An 18,409-nucleotide genomic window follows, 5' to 3' on the forward strand; every position below is an offset into this window, starting at 1 on the left:
CTAAACAGAAGGGGCTGCTCACTAAATTCCAAAATCCAATCTTCACTGAGGATGTAGAGCATATATTAGTACCACCAACTTTCAGATCATGCAATGATCACCATTCAAAGCTAAGGGAAATTAGAGCTTGTACTGAGGTGTTCAGACAGTCATTTTTCCCTCACACAATATGCAAGTGGAACAAAGGGGGGGGGATATGACTTGGGTGCAAATAGTGCCCTCTGCCGTACACTGCTTGTTGGCAAGCGGATTATATATGTAGATGTAGATGCAGATGTAGATGTAGATGTAGCCACTCCACCACAGGCCGCACATTATGAACAGGTGCTCAAGCTTGTTGAAAGATGCAGTCACCGTCCCCAAATTGCTCTTCAACAGTGGGAAGCAAGAAGGTGCTTAAAACATCAATGTAGGCCTGTGCTGCGATAGTGCCATGCAAATCAACAAGGGGTGCAAGCCCTCTCCATGAAAAACATGACTACACCTAACACCACCGCCTCCATATTTTACTGTTGGCACTACCCACGCTGGCAGATGACATTCACCTGGCATTCACCATACCCACACCCTGCCATCAGATCGCCACATTGTGTACCATGATTCGTCACTCCACACAATGTTTTTCCACTGTTCAGTTGTCCAATGCTTATGCTCCTTACAACAAGTGAAGCGTCATTTGGCATTTACCGGTGTGATGTGTGGATTATGAGCACCCGCTCGACCATGAAATCCAAGTTTTCTCACTTCCTGCCTAACTGTCATAGTACTTGCAGTGTATCCTGATGCATTTGTAATTCCTGTGTGATGGTCTGGATAGATGTCTGCCTATAACACATTATGACCCTCTTCAACTGTTGGCAATCTCTGTCAGTCAACAGATAAGGTCGGCCTGTACACTTTTGTGCTGTATGTGTCCCTTCAAGTTTCCACTTCACTATCATATCAGAAACAGTGGACCTGGGATGTTTAGGAGTGTGGAAATCTCACATACAGATGTATGACACAAGTGACACCCAATCACCTGAACACGTTCGAAGTCCATGAGTTCTGCGGAGTGCCCCTTTCTGCTCTCTCACGATGTATAATGACTACTGGGGTCACTGATATGGAGTACCTGACAGTAGGTGGCAGTGCAATGCACCTAATATGATAAACTTATGTTTTTGGGGTTGTCCAGATATTTTTTATCACATAGTGTACTTCCAGTGTGGTCAGACAAGTCTGACTGATGAAGAACAAAGTGACAGACCATTTCTCATGAAGAAGTGGGTATTGCAAGTGTTGTGGTGCTGGAAAATCAAGTGATAATGAAAAAGTCAACATCAGTCATGGGCCAGTTTTCAACATCTTGCATGACATTTTGAAAAAGACAAAGAGTGTCACCCACTGGATTCTGCAACAGCCCAACACTTTCTAAATGCCTACTCAATGGAGGCAACAATGGAAATATTGTAACTGTGTAAGGCCAGTCCAGAGGACTTCTTTAGTTGCCTAATCACTATGGATGAATGCTAGGCCTGTCAATAAAATTCTGAGACAAAGGAGCAAAGCAAGCAGAGGGACTTGTGAATTCACCATTGCTGAAAATGGTAAAGGTACAAAATCAATGGGCAGGTTAATGCTGAACGTTTTTTCCATCACAGGAGCACACTATCAAAAACTTGTGATAAGACTACAAGATGCTGTCAAAAAGAAGCATCATGGGAAGCTGTCCGAAGTGTATTTTTCTCAATGACAATGCCCTACATGGCAGGCATTTCTGGAATGATCAGGTGTGTTTATAGGTAAAACGTTTCATGAATAACCAAACTGCAGCTCTTTCACAGCCATGGTTTTCAAGCCAGACATTGTTGAGAAAATTGTGCTGCATTTAAGGGTGGAAATGGAGAGTAGGACTGATGCCATCACAAAGTTTGAAGTGATAATTAAAATGTTGTGACTGGCCCTCATGTAAGTAAGTAAAGGATGCCATTGAAAATCTCCTAAAATTATATTTAAGGAAGTAAGTCTTGTGACCAAAGTTGACTTTAAACACAACTAAAATGCTTGTGCTCACTTATTTATGTACTGAAATTGTCAAGGAAAATGATAAGATTAGGTTGTAGAATTCTACATATCTATAGAAGTCCACAAACATTTTCTACTTTTATTTTATTTATTGGTGTTTTGCAGAACCTTTGTACAGGACTGGGACTTGAACCTGGAACATTACCTTTAATGGGCAATTCTCTCAAGCTGTGGCTAAGGTTCTGGGCTGCAGCTTAGTCGTTTCTCCACAGTATCCTTGCTTGCAAGAGTGCTTAGCACACAAGTTATACAGGATGGCTTCTATGAAGTGTGAAAGGTTGGAGAGAAGTACTGATAAAAGTGAATCTGTAAGGGCTGTTGTGACCCATACTTGGATGGTTCGTTTAGTAAAAGCACTGCCCATAAAATCCAAGGTTCCAAGTTCGAGTACTGATTTGACATACAGTTTTAATTTGTCAGGAAGTTTCATAACAGGAAACACTCCACTGCAGAGTGAAAGATTCATTAAGGGACTCCATATTTCTGTAAGGAGCTTAGATTTTCAGCTGCATATTTCTTAACAAAAGCAATATTTTCATAATGTTGCACAAAACAGAGCATCATATTTTGGAACGGGAGAAAAAACCATAGTATCTTATGTGTCACCTAACACTTCTTCAGTGACTATTAAACATACTCATTTTGAAAGATATGGAAATAACACATTTCTTCTCACAGAAACTACAACATCACCACCAACAACAACATCAAGACCTACAACGACAGAAGTGCCTCGCACAAATTCGCTTTTCCGTTTCCGGGGAAAAGATGGAGCAACTTGTATTCTTCTTCAAGTTGATGCTTTGCTTTCAATCAAGTATAAAACAATATCTGGTGAAATGAGGGTAAGATCTGCTAGCTGAAATGCATAATGATACTGTACACAACTATTATTATATTTATGGGCCAATATGAATCATGTTCACAGGATAGAGATATTTATGTCCCTAACAAAGCTAATATATCGGGGAGCTGTAACGAAGACACTTCTTATTTGGATCTGACGTGGCCATCATTTTTTATCAGATGGAGCTTTTCCAAGGTACTCTGAATTTCTCGTGTGACTTGATGTCTATTCCAAATTTATTTATGAACAAAATTTTTAATGCTGGTTTCTCATGGAACAACTTGTCTCCTGTTTCAGACACCAGGTGGTGAAAGATGGTACATTAATAAGATAGAGTTGGTGTATGCACTCTCTAGTGAAATCTTTGAACATGCTGTAAATCCAGGTAAAAGTAGTTTTACATTATTTTAATTTATTAGTAGATTATTATGTGCAGTCAGCAGTATTTAATGATTTTGTGTATAAATATTTGACAGCTTAGTTGCTTGAAGCAAAGTATTTTATTTATTTAAATTCTGGGCTAAGCTTCTCTTCTTTTACTTGCATCCTACACAAATATCTATTTCCTTCCATTTTTTTCTTTGGGGATTGTCTTTTAAACCAATATTAGTACTCTAAATAGGAAACCCAGACTCACCACCTAAGATCCAATATCCTATACTTCAGTCAGCCATCCAGGTTCTCTTCTGTGCCAGTACACTCATATCTCACATTACATGCACCTCCATATCATATCAAACCTATCCTGCAGTAACCTCAACCAATCCCAACCATAAGTCTGCCCCTGACAACCACAGCCAACCAGGCTTCGTTATAGTCTCAGACCAATCTGTCCTGTCATTTCTTATTCCTTCCCCTCTTCCACCATCCTTCCACTGGTGGTTGACTCATGTAGTTTTCTGTGGTTCTAACATAGTAAACAGAATTTCATCTCTATGAATATGATGCTACCGTACACCATTACTACCATCATCTGAAAGCGGCATCTACATAATTATTTCTGTGTGTTTTTAACTATCTTAAAAAATCACTGATAAATTTTAAATACTTTTCAAAGGGTATAGTTTTAATACCGTTTGTTTTCATTTTTTACACAATAATATAAACCATTTCAGTTTTGTCTGATAAATGGTTTTATCTACTGTTATCCCACCTCCTTTTGGAGGGGGAGGGGGTGAAATAACAATAAAGAAAAGAGATAATGGTTACCATACCTAAACCCAAATCAGTATCAACCTGCAACACCTCCAGCCAAGCATGTACAACATATTCCAAGAAATGTCTATCCATATCACCTCCCAAAAACCTCAGTGCAGTGTACTCATACAAGCAGCTAATACATTTCTAATGATTCAATTATACTTGCAGCACAAACAGTTGCAGAGTTATATGAGCTTAATCTCTGAAAAACTCCATCCTGCAACAGATCATCGTTGCCACCTGTACCATCTTCATTCTCAATGTACATGCCACTTACACTAAAAGCAGACCAATTTCTTTCTTGAACTTTTAGAAACACTTATTTAACCAAACCCTCAGATAATCTTCCCTAATGGCCTGATACATTTGTTCAGTCTGCTTTCTGTAAGAACAAAATTTATGCGTACCTTCAAAACAATACATTCTTAAAAACCAGATATTCCATATTCATATCTCCCTGCACAATACATTGTTCTCACAATCTCAGTCCTATTACTTGTTCCTCCGCTGTCCATCTAAAAAAAAAAAAAAATTCTTCCTGTGCGTAATCTCTCCTAAGTGGCCTTATTGAACATTTATCATCATTCCAGATAAGTATAGGACTATTTTCATGAAGAATGTAATGCCTATATATAAGAATATACAGCCTACAGTTGCAGGTTAACTTTATCGTTTATCTAGGTTTCAATGTTAGTAATAACGTCTTCTTCAGAACCTGCAAAAAGTTAATATTATAATGTGCTAGTAAATTATATTAGATATGATCATCCTACAGGATGCAACGTGTAGTACTTACATAAAATGTTATTTAAATGTTTGCCTAAAACAAGCCACATCCTAAGTCAACTTTATAGAACTTGATGCAAAACCATAAGGTTTTGTCACTTCTATTAAACAAGCTGTAGAAAATTCACTTTAAGCCCATTTTATGGTCCTCGTCATGTGACTAGAGACTGCGGGCCACGAAGGCTTCGCGGTCTGCCTCACAGAAGGTGGCGCGCATGCGTGAGACGAATAAAATCAAACTCTTATTACGAACGCGTCAGATAACATTTTTGTTATGAATTAATTTTATACTTCACTATTGTAAGTTAATTACAGTATCCAGCATGACTATGTTTTACATTCTACTGCAGAGCCTTATAAACTGACCAACAAATCTTGTATGAACATCTGTAGGAAAGGTTCTATTATTACAGAAACTGTAATGGTCACATGCATTATGAATTATTGTAAACCTAATATAGGCTGGAAGCCTTCGAAGAATGCCCTATTTTTTAGATACAGTTGATTGTTCAGTAAATTGCCTCTATCTGTAATTAGGTGTGCATACATTTGTAGTTCCTCAAGCGTGTCGAGTCTATATCCCTTAACTTCATGATGTAGTAGCTCTATGTCATGTAAAGGTTTAAGTGTATGAGCCATTTGCACCAGATGTTCCTCAAAGGCTGACCCCTGTGTTCCTACGCCCTTTATTGGAAGATGTTCTTTAAACCTTACTGCTATAGCTCTGTCTGTTTGACCTATGTAATAACATGGGCAATCATCACACATAATCTTATATACGCCTGATTTCGCTGACTTATCAGAGTCTTTCTCAAGGGAATGAACCAAATTTTGCTTTAAACTATTACTCGTTGAGAAGGAAATTTTAAAACCTGAATTTTTCAACAGCCGCCCTACCTTGTAGGAGACATTACCTGTATAAGGAACCGACAACCATTTCTTGGTCTGATCTTGGGTTTGAGTATTTATGTTTACTAAAGTCATTGTCCTTTTTTGCGTTTTCTTATGATATAACTGCCTCACTATCTTTGGATCATAACCATTATTCTGTGCAATACTCTCGAGTATTTGTAATTCTTTTTGGAGGTTGACATCTGACATTGGGATAGAAATCGCCCGATGGATACTAGAATAGAAAAATGCCATTTTTTGCGCTTGGGGGTGGGTTGAATCGGCTGGGATGATGTTGTCTGAACTAGTTGCCTTCTGGAATATGTTGAACTCTATTTTAGCATCTTTAATAGTCAATGTTAAATCAAGATAATTTAGTGATCTATCAGCTGATTCCAATTCTTGTTTGAATTTTATTTTTTTATGTAGACTGTTAAACATTGCAAAAATTTGCTTTATTCCTTCTGGAGAGTTATTAACCAGTAGAAGAATATCATCCACGTATCTCGCATAAAAGATGATGTTGTTCACTAATTCCGGGTAACCATTACAGTTTCTGTAATAATAGAACCTTTCTTACAGATGTTCATACAAGATTTGTTGGTCAGTTTATAAGACTCTGTAGTAGAATGTAAAACGTAGTCATGCTGGATACTGAAATTAACTTACAATAGTAAAGTATAAAATTAATTCATAGCAAAAATGTTGTCTGACGCGTGCGTAATAAGAGTTTGATTCTATACGTCTCGCGCATGCACGCCGCCCTCTGTGAGGCAGACCGCGAAGCCCTCATGGTCTGCAGTCTCTAGTCACATGACAAGGCCCATACAATGGGCTTAAAGTGAATTTGCTACAGCTTGTTTAATAGAAGTGACAAAACCTTATGGTTATGCATCAAGTTTTATAAAGTTGACTTAGGACATGGCTAGTTTTAGGCAAACATTTAAACAATATTTTATGTAAGTACTACACATTGCATCCTGTGGGATGACTGTATCTAATATAATTTACTAGCACATTATAATATTAACTTTTTGCAGGTTCTGAAGAAGACGTTATTACTAACGTTGAAACCTAGGTAAACGATAAAGTTAACCTGCAACTGTAGGCTCTATATTTTTATATAAACAACATCAGTTGCTGTAGCTGCATAAAAATGTTAAAAATTATAATGCCTATATATCAAGCCCCCATTCAAATTGACAGCCATAATTTATAGACTTCTTTCTGTAAAATGTTGATGGCATACTTCAAACATCCGCAAGCAAATTGTACTATGTGACCTTGATGCCATTACGTTCTGCCACTTGAAATTAATTTCACAGTGTCTACTGCAATACCCTTTCCATCATTTATTGTACCATATTCTACACAGGTTATTATCCAGAGCAGTGAAAAATATCCAAACTCCTAGTTTTCCTAAAACATGCTAAACACCCAGGTCTTGTCCTACTGAGCCATCAGTCTCACACCTGTCTTCATAAAAACCACTGGAAGTATCCTCACTTTACAGTTGGGCATAGTGGTCCAGTGGTAAAGTGCAAGTCAGGAGCCTGTAAGGTCGTGGGACCATGTCCTGGTCAGACACTGGAATGTTTCAGTCTATTTTTATGCTAGCCTTCACCTCTAATGTGAAGATTTGCCAGAAATGAAATGTGGTTCATATTCCACATTAAACTATAGGTCTCCTTTCATTGCCAGTATTACCATGGTAGGTTAAGTATGAGCATGTCACCAAAGTGGAGCATGCTTTAGAGAACTTGTAAACAGGAACAAAAAATCTCTCTTGGAGGACTCCCAGGCAATTATGCCATACAGATCTACTTTATTTTTACTTTACAAATTTATTGGCACGAGCAACACACCTACCCATTTCCAATAGCCTTTGTGCCTACTGCCATTTCTCTGAGCCAATAACAATGCTATTTTCTGATTTGTAAGTAGCAATGCAGATACTATAGCAACATCACAGGAAATGTCATAGTAATCCCTCACTGCCCCCCCCCCTCAGGGCTATGGACTGGTGGACAGACAAGAAAAGATCATGATAATTTCAATTCCTGTGGGGATGACAAGGTCTCAAGCTCAGACTGTTTTAAGACTTTGAAAGAATCGCTAAAAAACCAGTGGGACAATGAATAGAAAACTTCTAGCTGCTCTAGGGATAGTTCTATAGTGGGCTTTGTCATTGCATCCCAGCCTCACAGTAGAGTCCAAACAAATCATCCTATGTAAGTTTTAGGTGATAGTAACACACAAAATTTAACCACAGTACTACAAAAGCATTTGCTCCAACCTAGAAGCACTGAATCTTTCACTCAGTAGTAATGTGTGCTTTGAAACTTCCTGGCAGATTAAAACTTTGTGTCTGATAGGTCTCAAACTCAGAACATTGCTTTTTGTAAGCAATACTTTTGCTGGCTGAGCTATCCAGGTACAACTTACACAACATTACATTTGCTGTACATCTCTCCTACATTTCAAACTCCATCGAAGGAAGGAAGGGTAAGTAGGGTTTAATATCTCATCAACACATTAGAGAAGGAACATAAGCTTAGATTGTTTCAAGGATGCGGAGGGAAATTGGGTGTGCCCTTTCAAAGGAACTGTCCTGGCATTTGCCTGGAGAAATTTAGGACACTGCCTATCGTGGACAACATCTGCAAAAGACAATATTCCAAGTTTGAGTCCTAGTCTGGCACACAGTTTTAATCTGCCAGTAGGTTTTGACTTTACCTAACTTTATATTTTGTATGACTTACCATCTTTGTACAAGACATCATAAACTTAGCCAAGGTTGAACTTACCATACAGATTAGCATACTGAATGGTGCATGTAGCAGACAGAGTGAGCTTGAATACATGATGCTGTGAGAGTGTGAGCAGAATAGCATTTTTCATAGATTGAAGATGACAGTATGATTTCAAAAAATTGAAGCTAACAAAGAAAAAAAAGAAACTTCATAGATGACCATCTCCTTCAACTTGCCCATCTTTTACCATAGCAATTGAACATATCATCTTCACAATTTTCATTTTACTTGGCACCCAAAAACCATTTGAATAGGTACAGAGTCTGGTGTGCTCCCAGTTCACTGTGTATGTCTCATATAATAATTTTCCTTCCTCATTATCCTATACAAATTACATTATATTCAATTAAACCTGCAGCTGTATGTCTCATGTGTCCCCTTTCTTGCATATAATGCACGTGGCAAGCATTCTGAAACCTCGACTCCTCACCTATCTCCTCCAATATACTGATAAAAATTGCCTACTTATTTATCCACCCAACCAGACATTCCAGTGCACCCATACCTCCTTCCACTGTCACCTACATCTTGTGCTCAGTTCAGATAATAAAAGGAAATAACACCTAAATCAACAGGAAAGCCAGGCTCTCTCTGGCTGAGCCTCATGGCTGTAAATCATACTGGATGTCAAATTAAACACCTTTCAGCCATCTAGTTTCCAAACTTATTTTATTTGGCTACCAATTTGGCAATTTATTATGCCATCTTCAGGCCCCTGGCCAACTTGTAGGAAGATTCCACCTTGGTTCTGAGCAAAACAGATACTGGTATTAGTAGATTTCTACTTGCTCTAGTGATCACTTCAACCATCATGATTTCTGCTTGCTCTAGCAATCACTCCAATCATCATGATGGTTGAAGTGATTGCTAGTGCAAGTAGAAATCTACTAATACCAGTACTGGTGGCCCCTTTTTGATCAGAACTCAGGTGGAATCTTCATACACATTGGTCAGGGACCTGAAGATGGAATAGTAAATCACCAAAACTGGTACCCAAATAAAATAGGTTTGGGAACTAGACTGCTGAAAGGAGTTTAATTTGACATCCTGAATTGAACAGCAGAGTCCCGCAACCATCTCTGAAAAGATGGACATGTTGTTGTTGTTGTTGTTGTTGTTGTTGTGGTCTTCAGTCCTGAGACTGGTTTGATGCAGCTCTCCATGCTACTCTATCCTGTGCAAGCTTCTTCATCTCCCAGTACTTACTGCAACCTACATCCTTCTGAACCTGCTTAGTGTATTCATCTCTTGGTCTCCCTCTACGATTTTTACCCTCCACACTGCCCTCCAATGCTAAATTTGTGATCCCCTGATGCCTCAGAACATGTCCTACCAACCGGTCCCTTCTTCTTATCAAGTTGTGCCAAAAACTCCTCTTCTCCCCAATTCTATTCAATACCTCCTCATTAGTTATGAGATCTACCCATCTAATCTTCAGCATTCTTCTGTAGCACTACATTTCGAAAGCTTCTATTCTCTTCTTGTCCAAACTATTTATTGTCCATGTTTCACTTCCATAGATGGCTACACTCCATACAAATACTTTCAGAAACGACTTCCTGACACTTAAATGTATACTCGATGTTAACAAATTTCTCTTATTCAGAAACACTTTCCTTGCCATTGCCAGTCTACATTTTATATCCTCTCTACTTCGACCATCATCAGTGGACATACAGAGAGGTAAATCATACCAGTTTGTAGCACTCTCTGTTCAACCAGCTCATTACAATCATTAACACAGTTGCATACTTAGGATTAAGCCTTGGTAGAAAACTAACCTGGAATGCAACCTCTTTTTCAGTCAAGACAAGCTTTATACTGAGTACATGTGCTAGAACAGGTCTAGCTAGGGTCTACATCCTTCAACATCATTCTTAACTATACACCTGTCATTTTTTATTGTAATGAATGCCAATATTGCTTGGATCTCTGCCACTCAAAAATTCTACAAATGAATCAAACTTTATTCTTCTGTAATGTAGATAACAGAATAATTTGAGATATTTTCTAAAATGTATGTGAACTGTTAAGATTTTTGTGTACAGGACAAATTGTGAAAGTTTCTACTGCACATTCACACGAGAACATGTTGTATCCAACACTAGTTGGACGATCATTTACCTGTAAACAAGAGCTTACTGTTCACCTATCTGGAGAACATGCATATGGTGCCACCCTCTATCTCAGAGATCTACGACTTCAACCATTTATATTCAATGTTGATGACTTTAGTCCAGGTAAGAACTAAAATAGTAATGTAATCATAACTAAAAATGAAATATGTAGTGTTATATACATGCAGCAACTCCTAGATTTAGAGAAAAATAGTTTGTTCCATAATTGATATCAAAGTAATGAATTACATAAATTCAAGTTGATATTGTCATATTATTTATTCTGAAGCAACTGGCTGAACATGCAATTTCTCTTGGGGATGATGTGATGAAAAATGTTCCTTAATCATACTGGAAAAAAGCAAATGCCCAAGGCTTTTCACCAAAAGCAGTTTGTAAATTAATGATTGCTTCTTGTTGTTCTGTTCCATATATTCACAATTGAATCTGTGAAACATAAACTGTCTTTTTATATTCTTTATTTCAATTTTGGTCTAGAGTAGCTTCTTTGATTAGTAATTAAAACATACTCAGTCCTTGGTTTGAACCCCGCCACTATTTAAATTTTGAATAAAAATCATCTTCAATGGCAGATGAAGGCTTCCAGCATAAGAAATCACCCTAATTCTGTCAACAACCTTGCAAGAGGGGATGGAGGAGCATACTCTCTTGCCCTTGAGGTGGGAAACTGCCCCTAACGACAGGAGAATCAGCAATGATCAACAGCATGAGGATGAAGAAGACAATGGAAACCACTGATTTAAAGACACATAATGTGCATCCACAGGACTTGTTGCCTATAACTGAAAAAGTGTTGTGATGATCTCTCCATTGGTAGTTTCATCCCAGACTACCCCACATTCAGATCTCCATGAGTGGATTTCCAAGGAGGAGGTGACTATGTGGAAAAAAAATGAATAACCAATGAAAGCATACTTATTTAAGAGCCAAGGCATGGAATGTCAGAAGTTTGAATATGGTAGAGATGCTAGAAAACCTGAAAAGAGAACTGCTAAGGCTCCATATGGATATAGTGAAGTGAAATGGAAGACAAGGATTTCTGGTCAGATGAGTATAGGATAATATCAAGAGCAGCAGAAAATGGTATAACAGGAGTAGAATTTGTTATGAATTAGAAGGTAGGGCAGAGGGTGAGTTACTGTGAACAGTTCAGAGATAGGTTTGGTCTCAGCAGAATCAACAACAAACCCACACAGACAGTGATAGTTCAGGTATATATGGAATTGTAGCAAGCCGAAGATGAAGAGATAGAGTAAGTATATGAGGATATTGAATGCATAATTCAGTATATGAAGGGAGACGAAAATCTATTTATCATGGGGGACTGTAATGTGGTTGTAAGGAAAGGAATAGAAGAAAGAGCTGCAGGAAAATATGGGCTTGGTACTAGGAATGAGAGAGGAGAAAGACTAATTGAGTTCTGCAATAAGTTTCAGCTAGTAATAGTGAACACTCTTTCCAAGAATCACAAGAGGATGTGGTATACTTGGAAAAGGCCAGGAGATATGAGAAGATTTTAGTTGATTACATCATGATCAGGCTGAGATTACAAAATCAGATACTGGATTGTAATGCATACCCAGGAGCAGATATAGACTCAGACCACAATGTAATAATGGTGAAGAGTACGTTGAAGTTTAAGAGACAAGTCAGGAAGAACCAATGTGTGAAGAAGCGGGACAAAGAAGTATTAAGGAATGAGGTGGTACACTTGAAGATCTCTGAGGCTGTAGATGCTATGATAAGGAATCACTCAGTAGGCAGTTCAGTTGAAGAGAAATGGACATCTCTAAAAAGTGCTACCACAGGACTTGCAAAGAAAAATGTAGGTACAAAGAAGGTAACTGAGAAGAAGCCATGGGTAACAGTAGAAATAATTCAATTGATTGACAAAAGAAGGAAGTACAAAAATGTTCAGAGGAATTACAGAATACAGAAATAAGTCACTTAGGAATGAAATTAGTAGGAAGTGTAGGGAAGCTAAGGCAAAATGCCTGCATGAAAAATTTGATGAAAACGAAAAAGAAATGAGTGTTGGAAGGACTGACTTAGCATATAAGAAAGTCAAAACAAACTCCAGTGACATTAAAAGCAAGGGCAGTAATAATGAGAGTGCAATTGGTAATTCCGCCATTAAATGCAGAGGAGATAACAGGTAGGTGGAAAGAGAACATTTAAGGTCACTTTGAGGGGGCAGTCTTATCTGATGATGTGACAGAAAAAGAAACAGGAGTTGATATAGAAGAGATAGGGGATCCAGTATTAGAATCAGAATTTGAAAGAGCTTTGGAAGATTTAAGATCAAATAAGGCAGAAGAAATAGACAACATTCCATCAGAATTTCTAAAATCGTTGTGTGAAGTGGCAACAAAGTGACTATTCATGTTGGTGTGTAGAATGTATGAGCCTAGTGATACCCCATCTGACTTCTGAAAAAACATTGTCCCCACAGTTCCAAAGACTGCAAGAGCCAACTAGTGTGAGAATTATTGCACAATCAGCTTAAATTCTCATGCGTTCAAGTTGCTGACAAGAATTATATACAGAAGAATGGAAAAGAAAATTGAGGATGTATTAAATGATGGTTAGTTTGGATTTAGGAAAGGTAGAAGCATCAGAGAGGCAGTTCTGATGTAGTTGATAATGAAAGCAAGACTAAAGAATAATCAAGACACATTCATAGGATTTGTCAATCTGGAAAAAGTGTTTGAGAATGGTGAATGGTGCAAGATGCTGAAATTCTGAGAAAAATATGGGTACACTATAGGGAAAGACGTGTAATGTACAATATGTACAAGAGCCAAGAGGGAACAATAAGAGTGGAAGACCAAGAACAAAATGCTCAGATTAAAAAGGGTGTAAGACAGGGATGTAGTCTTTCAGCCCTACTGTTCAATCTTTACATTGAAGAAGCAATGACAGAAAGAAAAGAAAGACGCAAGAGTAGAATTAGAACAAAAGGTGAAAGGATAAGAATGATAAGATTCACTGATGATATTGCTATCTTCAGTGAAAATGAAGAAGAATTACAGGATCTGTTGAACAAAATGAACAGTCTAATGAGTACAGATTATGTATTGAAAGTAATTCAAAGAAAGATGACAGCAATGAGAAGTAGCAGAAGTGAGAACAATGAGAAGCTTAACCTCAGAACTGGGGATCACAAAGTAGATGAAGTTAAGGAATTTTGCTGCCCAGGCAGCAAAATAGCATGGCAGACAGGACAAGGAGGATATAAAAACAAGACTGTCATTGGCAAAAAATGCATTCCTGACCTCCTGGCGAAGAGAAGACTAGTAGTATTAAACATTGGTCTTAATTTGAGGAAGAAATTTCTGTGGATGTATGTTTGGAGCACAGTAGTGTATGGTAGTGAAACATGGACTGTGGGAAAACTGGAACAGAAGAGAATCAAAGCATCTGAGAAGTGGTGCCACTGGAGAATGCTGAAAATTAGGTGGTCTGGTTAACTAAGGAATGTAGATGTTCTCCAGATAACCAGCAAGGAAAGGAATATATGGAAAACACTGACGGGAAGAAAGGACAGGATGGTAGGACATCTGTTAAGACATCATGAAGTAACTTCCATGGTACTAGAAGGGTCTGTAGAGGGTAAAAACTGTAGAGTAAGACAGAAACAGGAATACATCCAGCAAATAATGTCTTGGGTTGCAGGTGCTACTGTGAAATGAAGAGGTTGGCTGAGGAGAGGAATTATACATATTCTTCTCACAGCATTCAATATTCTGTTTGCAGTGTGGTAGTGAACTGTTATTAATATTCTTAAATATGGAAAGAAGGCCAATGTGAATTAGTAATAGACATGCAATGTAATTTTTGTCAATTTAGCTGAATCTCTCTCTCTCTCTCTCTCTCTCTCTCTCTCTCTCTCTCTCTCCCTTCTTTTTTCCCCATTACTTGGTGAGTCTCATCAATTTGCTTGGAACTGGAGTATCTGCCACACCAGTTATTTATGAATTTGCATATTTCATAGCTATGAGTTTTTTAGCACATTTTACTGCACCTATCTGAATATATCTCCCTTATTTCTTTCTTTAATTTCTTAATTGGATAAACATTTTTGTAAGCATTCTCATACTTATGTACTACCTCTTGTATATTAAACAATGGAAAACCAGCATGGAATGCAACAATAATATGAAAAGGAAAGTTGATACCGTATAGCGAAGATGCTGAGTCGCAGATAGCCATAACAAAAAGACTGTCACAAACAAATCTTTCGGCCATTAAGACCTTTGTCAACAATCGACAACACACACACACACAAATGTAATTCTCACACACGACTGCAGTCTCAGGCATCTGAAATCTGAAACCACATTGCGAGCAGCAGCACCAGTGCATGATGCGAGTGGCGACTGGGTGGTGTAAGGGGGAGGCTGGGGCAGTGAGGGGGGAGGGATAGTATGGTGTGGGTGGCGGACAGTGAAGTGCTGCAGGCTAGATGGAGGGCAGGGGGGGAGGTTGGGAGGGGGAGCGGGAGGAGGACTGGTGGAAAAGGAGAGAAGTAAAAAGACTGGGTGTGATGGTGGAATGATGGCTGTGTAGTGCTGGAATGGGAACAGGGAAGGAGCAAGACAGGTGAGGACAGTGACTAATGAAGGTTGAGGCCAGGAGGATTACGGGAATGTAGGATGAATTGCCGGGTAAGTTCCCACTTGTGCAATTCAGAAAAGCTAGTGTTGGTGGGAAGGATCCAGTAGCACAGGCTGTGAAACGGTCATTGATATGAAGGATGTCATGTTTGGCAGTGTGTGCAGCAACAGGGTGGTCCACTTGTTTCTTGGCTACAGTTTGTCTGTGGCCATTCATTCGAACAGACAGCTTGTTGGTTGTCATGCCCACATAGAATGCACCACAGTGGTTACAGCTTAGCTTGTAGATCACGTGACTGGTTTCACTGGTAGCCCTGCCTTTGATGGGATAGGTGATTTTCATGACCGGACTGGTGTAGCTGGTGGTGGGAGGATGTATGGGACAGGTCTTGCATCTACGTCTATTACAGGGGTATGAGCCATGAGGTAAGAGGGATCAGGGATTGTGTAAGGATGGATGAGTATATTGTGTAGGATAGATTCTGCCATAGTCTTTCAAAACCATATCAACCAAACGCAAACCTCCTTGCAGTACCTTAACTCCATTTGCAAAATTCTCCTGCAGTGCAATCCCAAATTCCCGGAACCCTCAACACACAATGTAACTCTTGCCCTGCAGGAACTTGAGCAACATGCACAACACCACTCAAAAAATTCTCCATGCTGCTCACTTCCTATTTGTGCCTTGGAGTACCACTATCCACTACCTCTACAACAACCTCCAAACCTCCCCCACATCCCCTCACAACTGACAAACCCTGGCTTACAGACCTACTACACTTACCCCACCCTCCAAAACTCCGTCCTACCACAACACAGAATCGAGAACCTAAACAGACCAGAAACACAGTAATGAACCTTTCCTCCAAAAGCCTTAGCCTGACAGAAATATCAGTCCTCTCCAAAGGCCTCATCTTTTGCCACAGCCCCAAATTCAATCATGCAGGACTTGTTAAAGGGCTCTCCTTCTCCCGGTCCCTACATTGGAAACACTTTTTTACCACCAACCCTACCAATCAGACTCAACCTGCTTAACTCAGTTCACTCCTCCATCCAACCGTGATCTACCCCCGCTGCCCCCAAATCAGCTCCTTTTAACTTTCCAGACTTTCTTAACCTCAAACCTTGCATCACCATCATTCCCCAAATACCTCAACATGCAAACTAACCTTAAATCCACAGAAAGAACCACAGTCCACCATCTAAAAATTGATCCTGACCTTATAATCCCACCTGCAGACAAAGGCTCCACCACTGATTGAAACACAAAGATTACGAGGCAGAAGGACTCCACCAGCTCCCAGATACTTCCACCTACAAACCTTGCCTCAGTGACCCCATTCCAGAAATCCAGCAGGATCTCTAGTCACTACTCATATTCTTAGGCCAATCCCAGATCCTCTCCCCAGAATCCATCTGTCTACTCACACCTACCACTCACTGCACTTCTACCTCTACATACTTGCTAAAGTCCATAATTCTAACCACCTAGGACACCCCATTGTGGTGGGTTACTGTGCCCCCACAGAGAGACTCTCTGCTCTCATAGACCAACACCTTCAACCTATTACCTGGAACCTACCCTCCTATATAAAAGATAGCAATCATTTTCTCCACTGACTCTCCACAGTTCCTGTTCCTTTACCACACAGTGCCCTGCTCATCGCTGTTGATGCCATCTCCCTTTACACTAACATTCCTAGTCCCCATGGCCTTACCACTATTGAACACTACCTTTCCCAACACCTGATGGATTCCAAACACACAATTATTTTTCCTTTGAAGGTCTTATCTACAAACAAATCCAGGGTATGGCTATGGGCTCTTGCATGGCACCATCTTATGCCAACCTATTCATGGGCTGTCTAGAGGAATTCTTCCTAAAAACCCAGAATCCTAAACCCCTCACCTGGTTCAGATTCACTGATGACATCTTTGCGATCTGAATCTTCCCCATTTGCTTCACCTGGTCCTACTCAAATCAACAAGCCACCTTCCTAGATGTTGACCTCCACCTCAAAGATGGCTACATCAGTACCTCTGTCAATATCGAATCTACTTACCACCAGCAACACCTCCACTTCGATAGCTGCCACCTGTTTCATACCAAGAAGTCCCTTCCGTCCAGCCTAGACACCCATTGTCATCACATCTGCAGTGCTGAGTGGTCCCTCTCGAAATATATCAAGTGTCTCATTGAAGCCTTCACAGACTGTAATTATTCTCCCAACCTTGTACAGAAACAAATTTCTCATGCCTTATCTTTCCAGTCTCTCACCACCTCCCAAAGTCCCATCATCTGGCCACAGAGAAGCATTCCCCTCATAACTCAGTACCACCCAGGACTGGAGCCGCCAAATTACATTCTCTGCCAGAGTTTCAACTATTTCTCGCCATGCCCTGAAATGAGAAATGTCCTGCCCACTATCCTTCCCAACCCTCCCACAGTGGTATTCCGCCATCCACTGAATCTACACAATATACTTGTCCATCTGCACACAACTCCAGCTCCCAACCCCTTACCTCATAGCTCATACCCCTGTAATAGACCTAGATGCAAGACCTGTCCCATACATCCTCCCACCACCACCTACTGCGATCCAGTCACGAACATCACTTATCCCATCAAAGGCTCGGCTACCTGTGAAACCAGTCATGTGATCTAAATGCTAAGCTGCAACCACTGTGGTGCATTCTGTGTGGGCATGACAACCAACAAGCTGCTTGTTTGCATGAATGGCCACAGACAAACTGTAGCCAAGAAACAAGTGGACTACCCTGTTGCTGAACATACTGCCAAACATGACATCCTTCACGCAGGTGGGAACTTTCCTTGCAATATATCCTATGTTCCCATAACATTCCTGGCCTTGTTCGTTAGTCACTGTCCTTTCCTATCTTGCCCCTTCCCTGTTCCCATTCCAGCACTTCACAGCCATCATTCCACCATCACACTCAGTCTTTTTACTTCTCTCCTTTTCCGCCACTCCTCCTCCCCCTCCCCCTCCCAACCTCTCCCCTGCCCTCCATCTAACCTGCAGCATTTCACCG

At 39.8% G+C, this 18,409-nt stretch overlaps 1 protein-coding gene across 2 annotated transcripts in view; it reads left to right on the forward strand.

Moving 5' to 3' along the window:
* The window catches only part of LOC124713704, a 78,061-nt gene that overhangs the window by 41,198 nt on the left and 18,454 nt on the right, over positions 1-18,409 (forward strand). For both annotated transcript variants that reach the window (XM_047242967.1, XM_047242966.1), the window contains exons 4-7: positions 2,746-2,912; positions 2,996-3,109; positions 3,212-3,299; positions 10,653-10,844. In XM_047242967.1, coding sequence (XP_047098923.1) covers positions 2,746-2,912; positions 2,996-3,109; positions 3,212-3,299; positions 10,653-10,844 — 561 coding nt within the window. The remainder of the gene's footprint in view (positions 1-2,745; positions 2,913-2,995; positions 3,110-3,211; positions 3,300-10,652; positions 10,845-18,409) is intronic.

Source organism: Schistocerca piceifrons, chromosome 1, assembly GCF_021461385.2.
Source record: "Schistocerca piceifrons isolate TAMUIC-IGC-003096 chromosome 1, iqSchPice1.1, whole genome shotgun sequence".
Taxonomy (NCBI): domain Eukaryota; kingdom Metazoa; phylum Arthropoda; class Insecta; order Orthoptera; family Acrididae; genus Schistocerca; species Schistocerca piceifrons.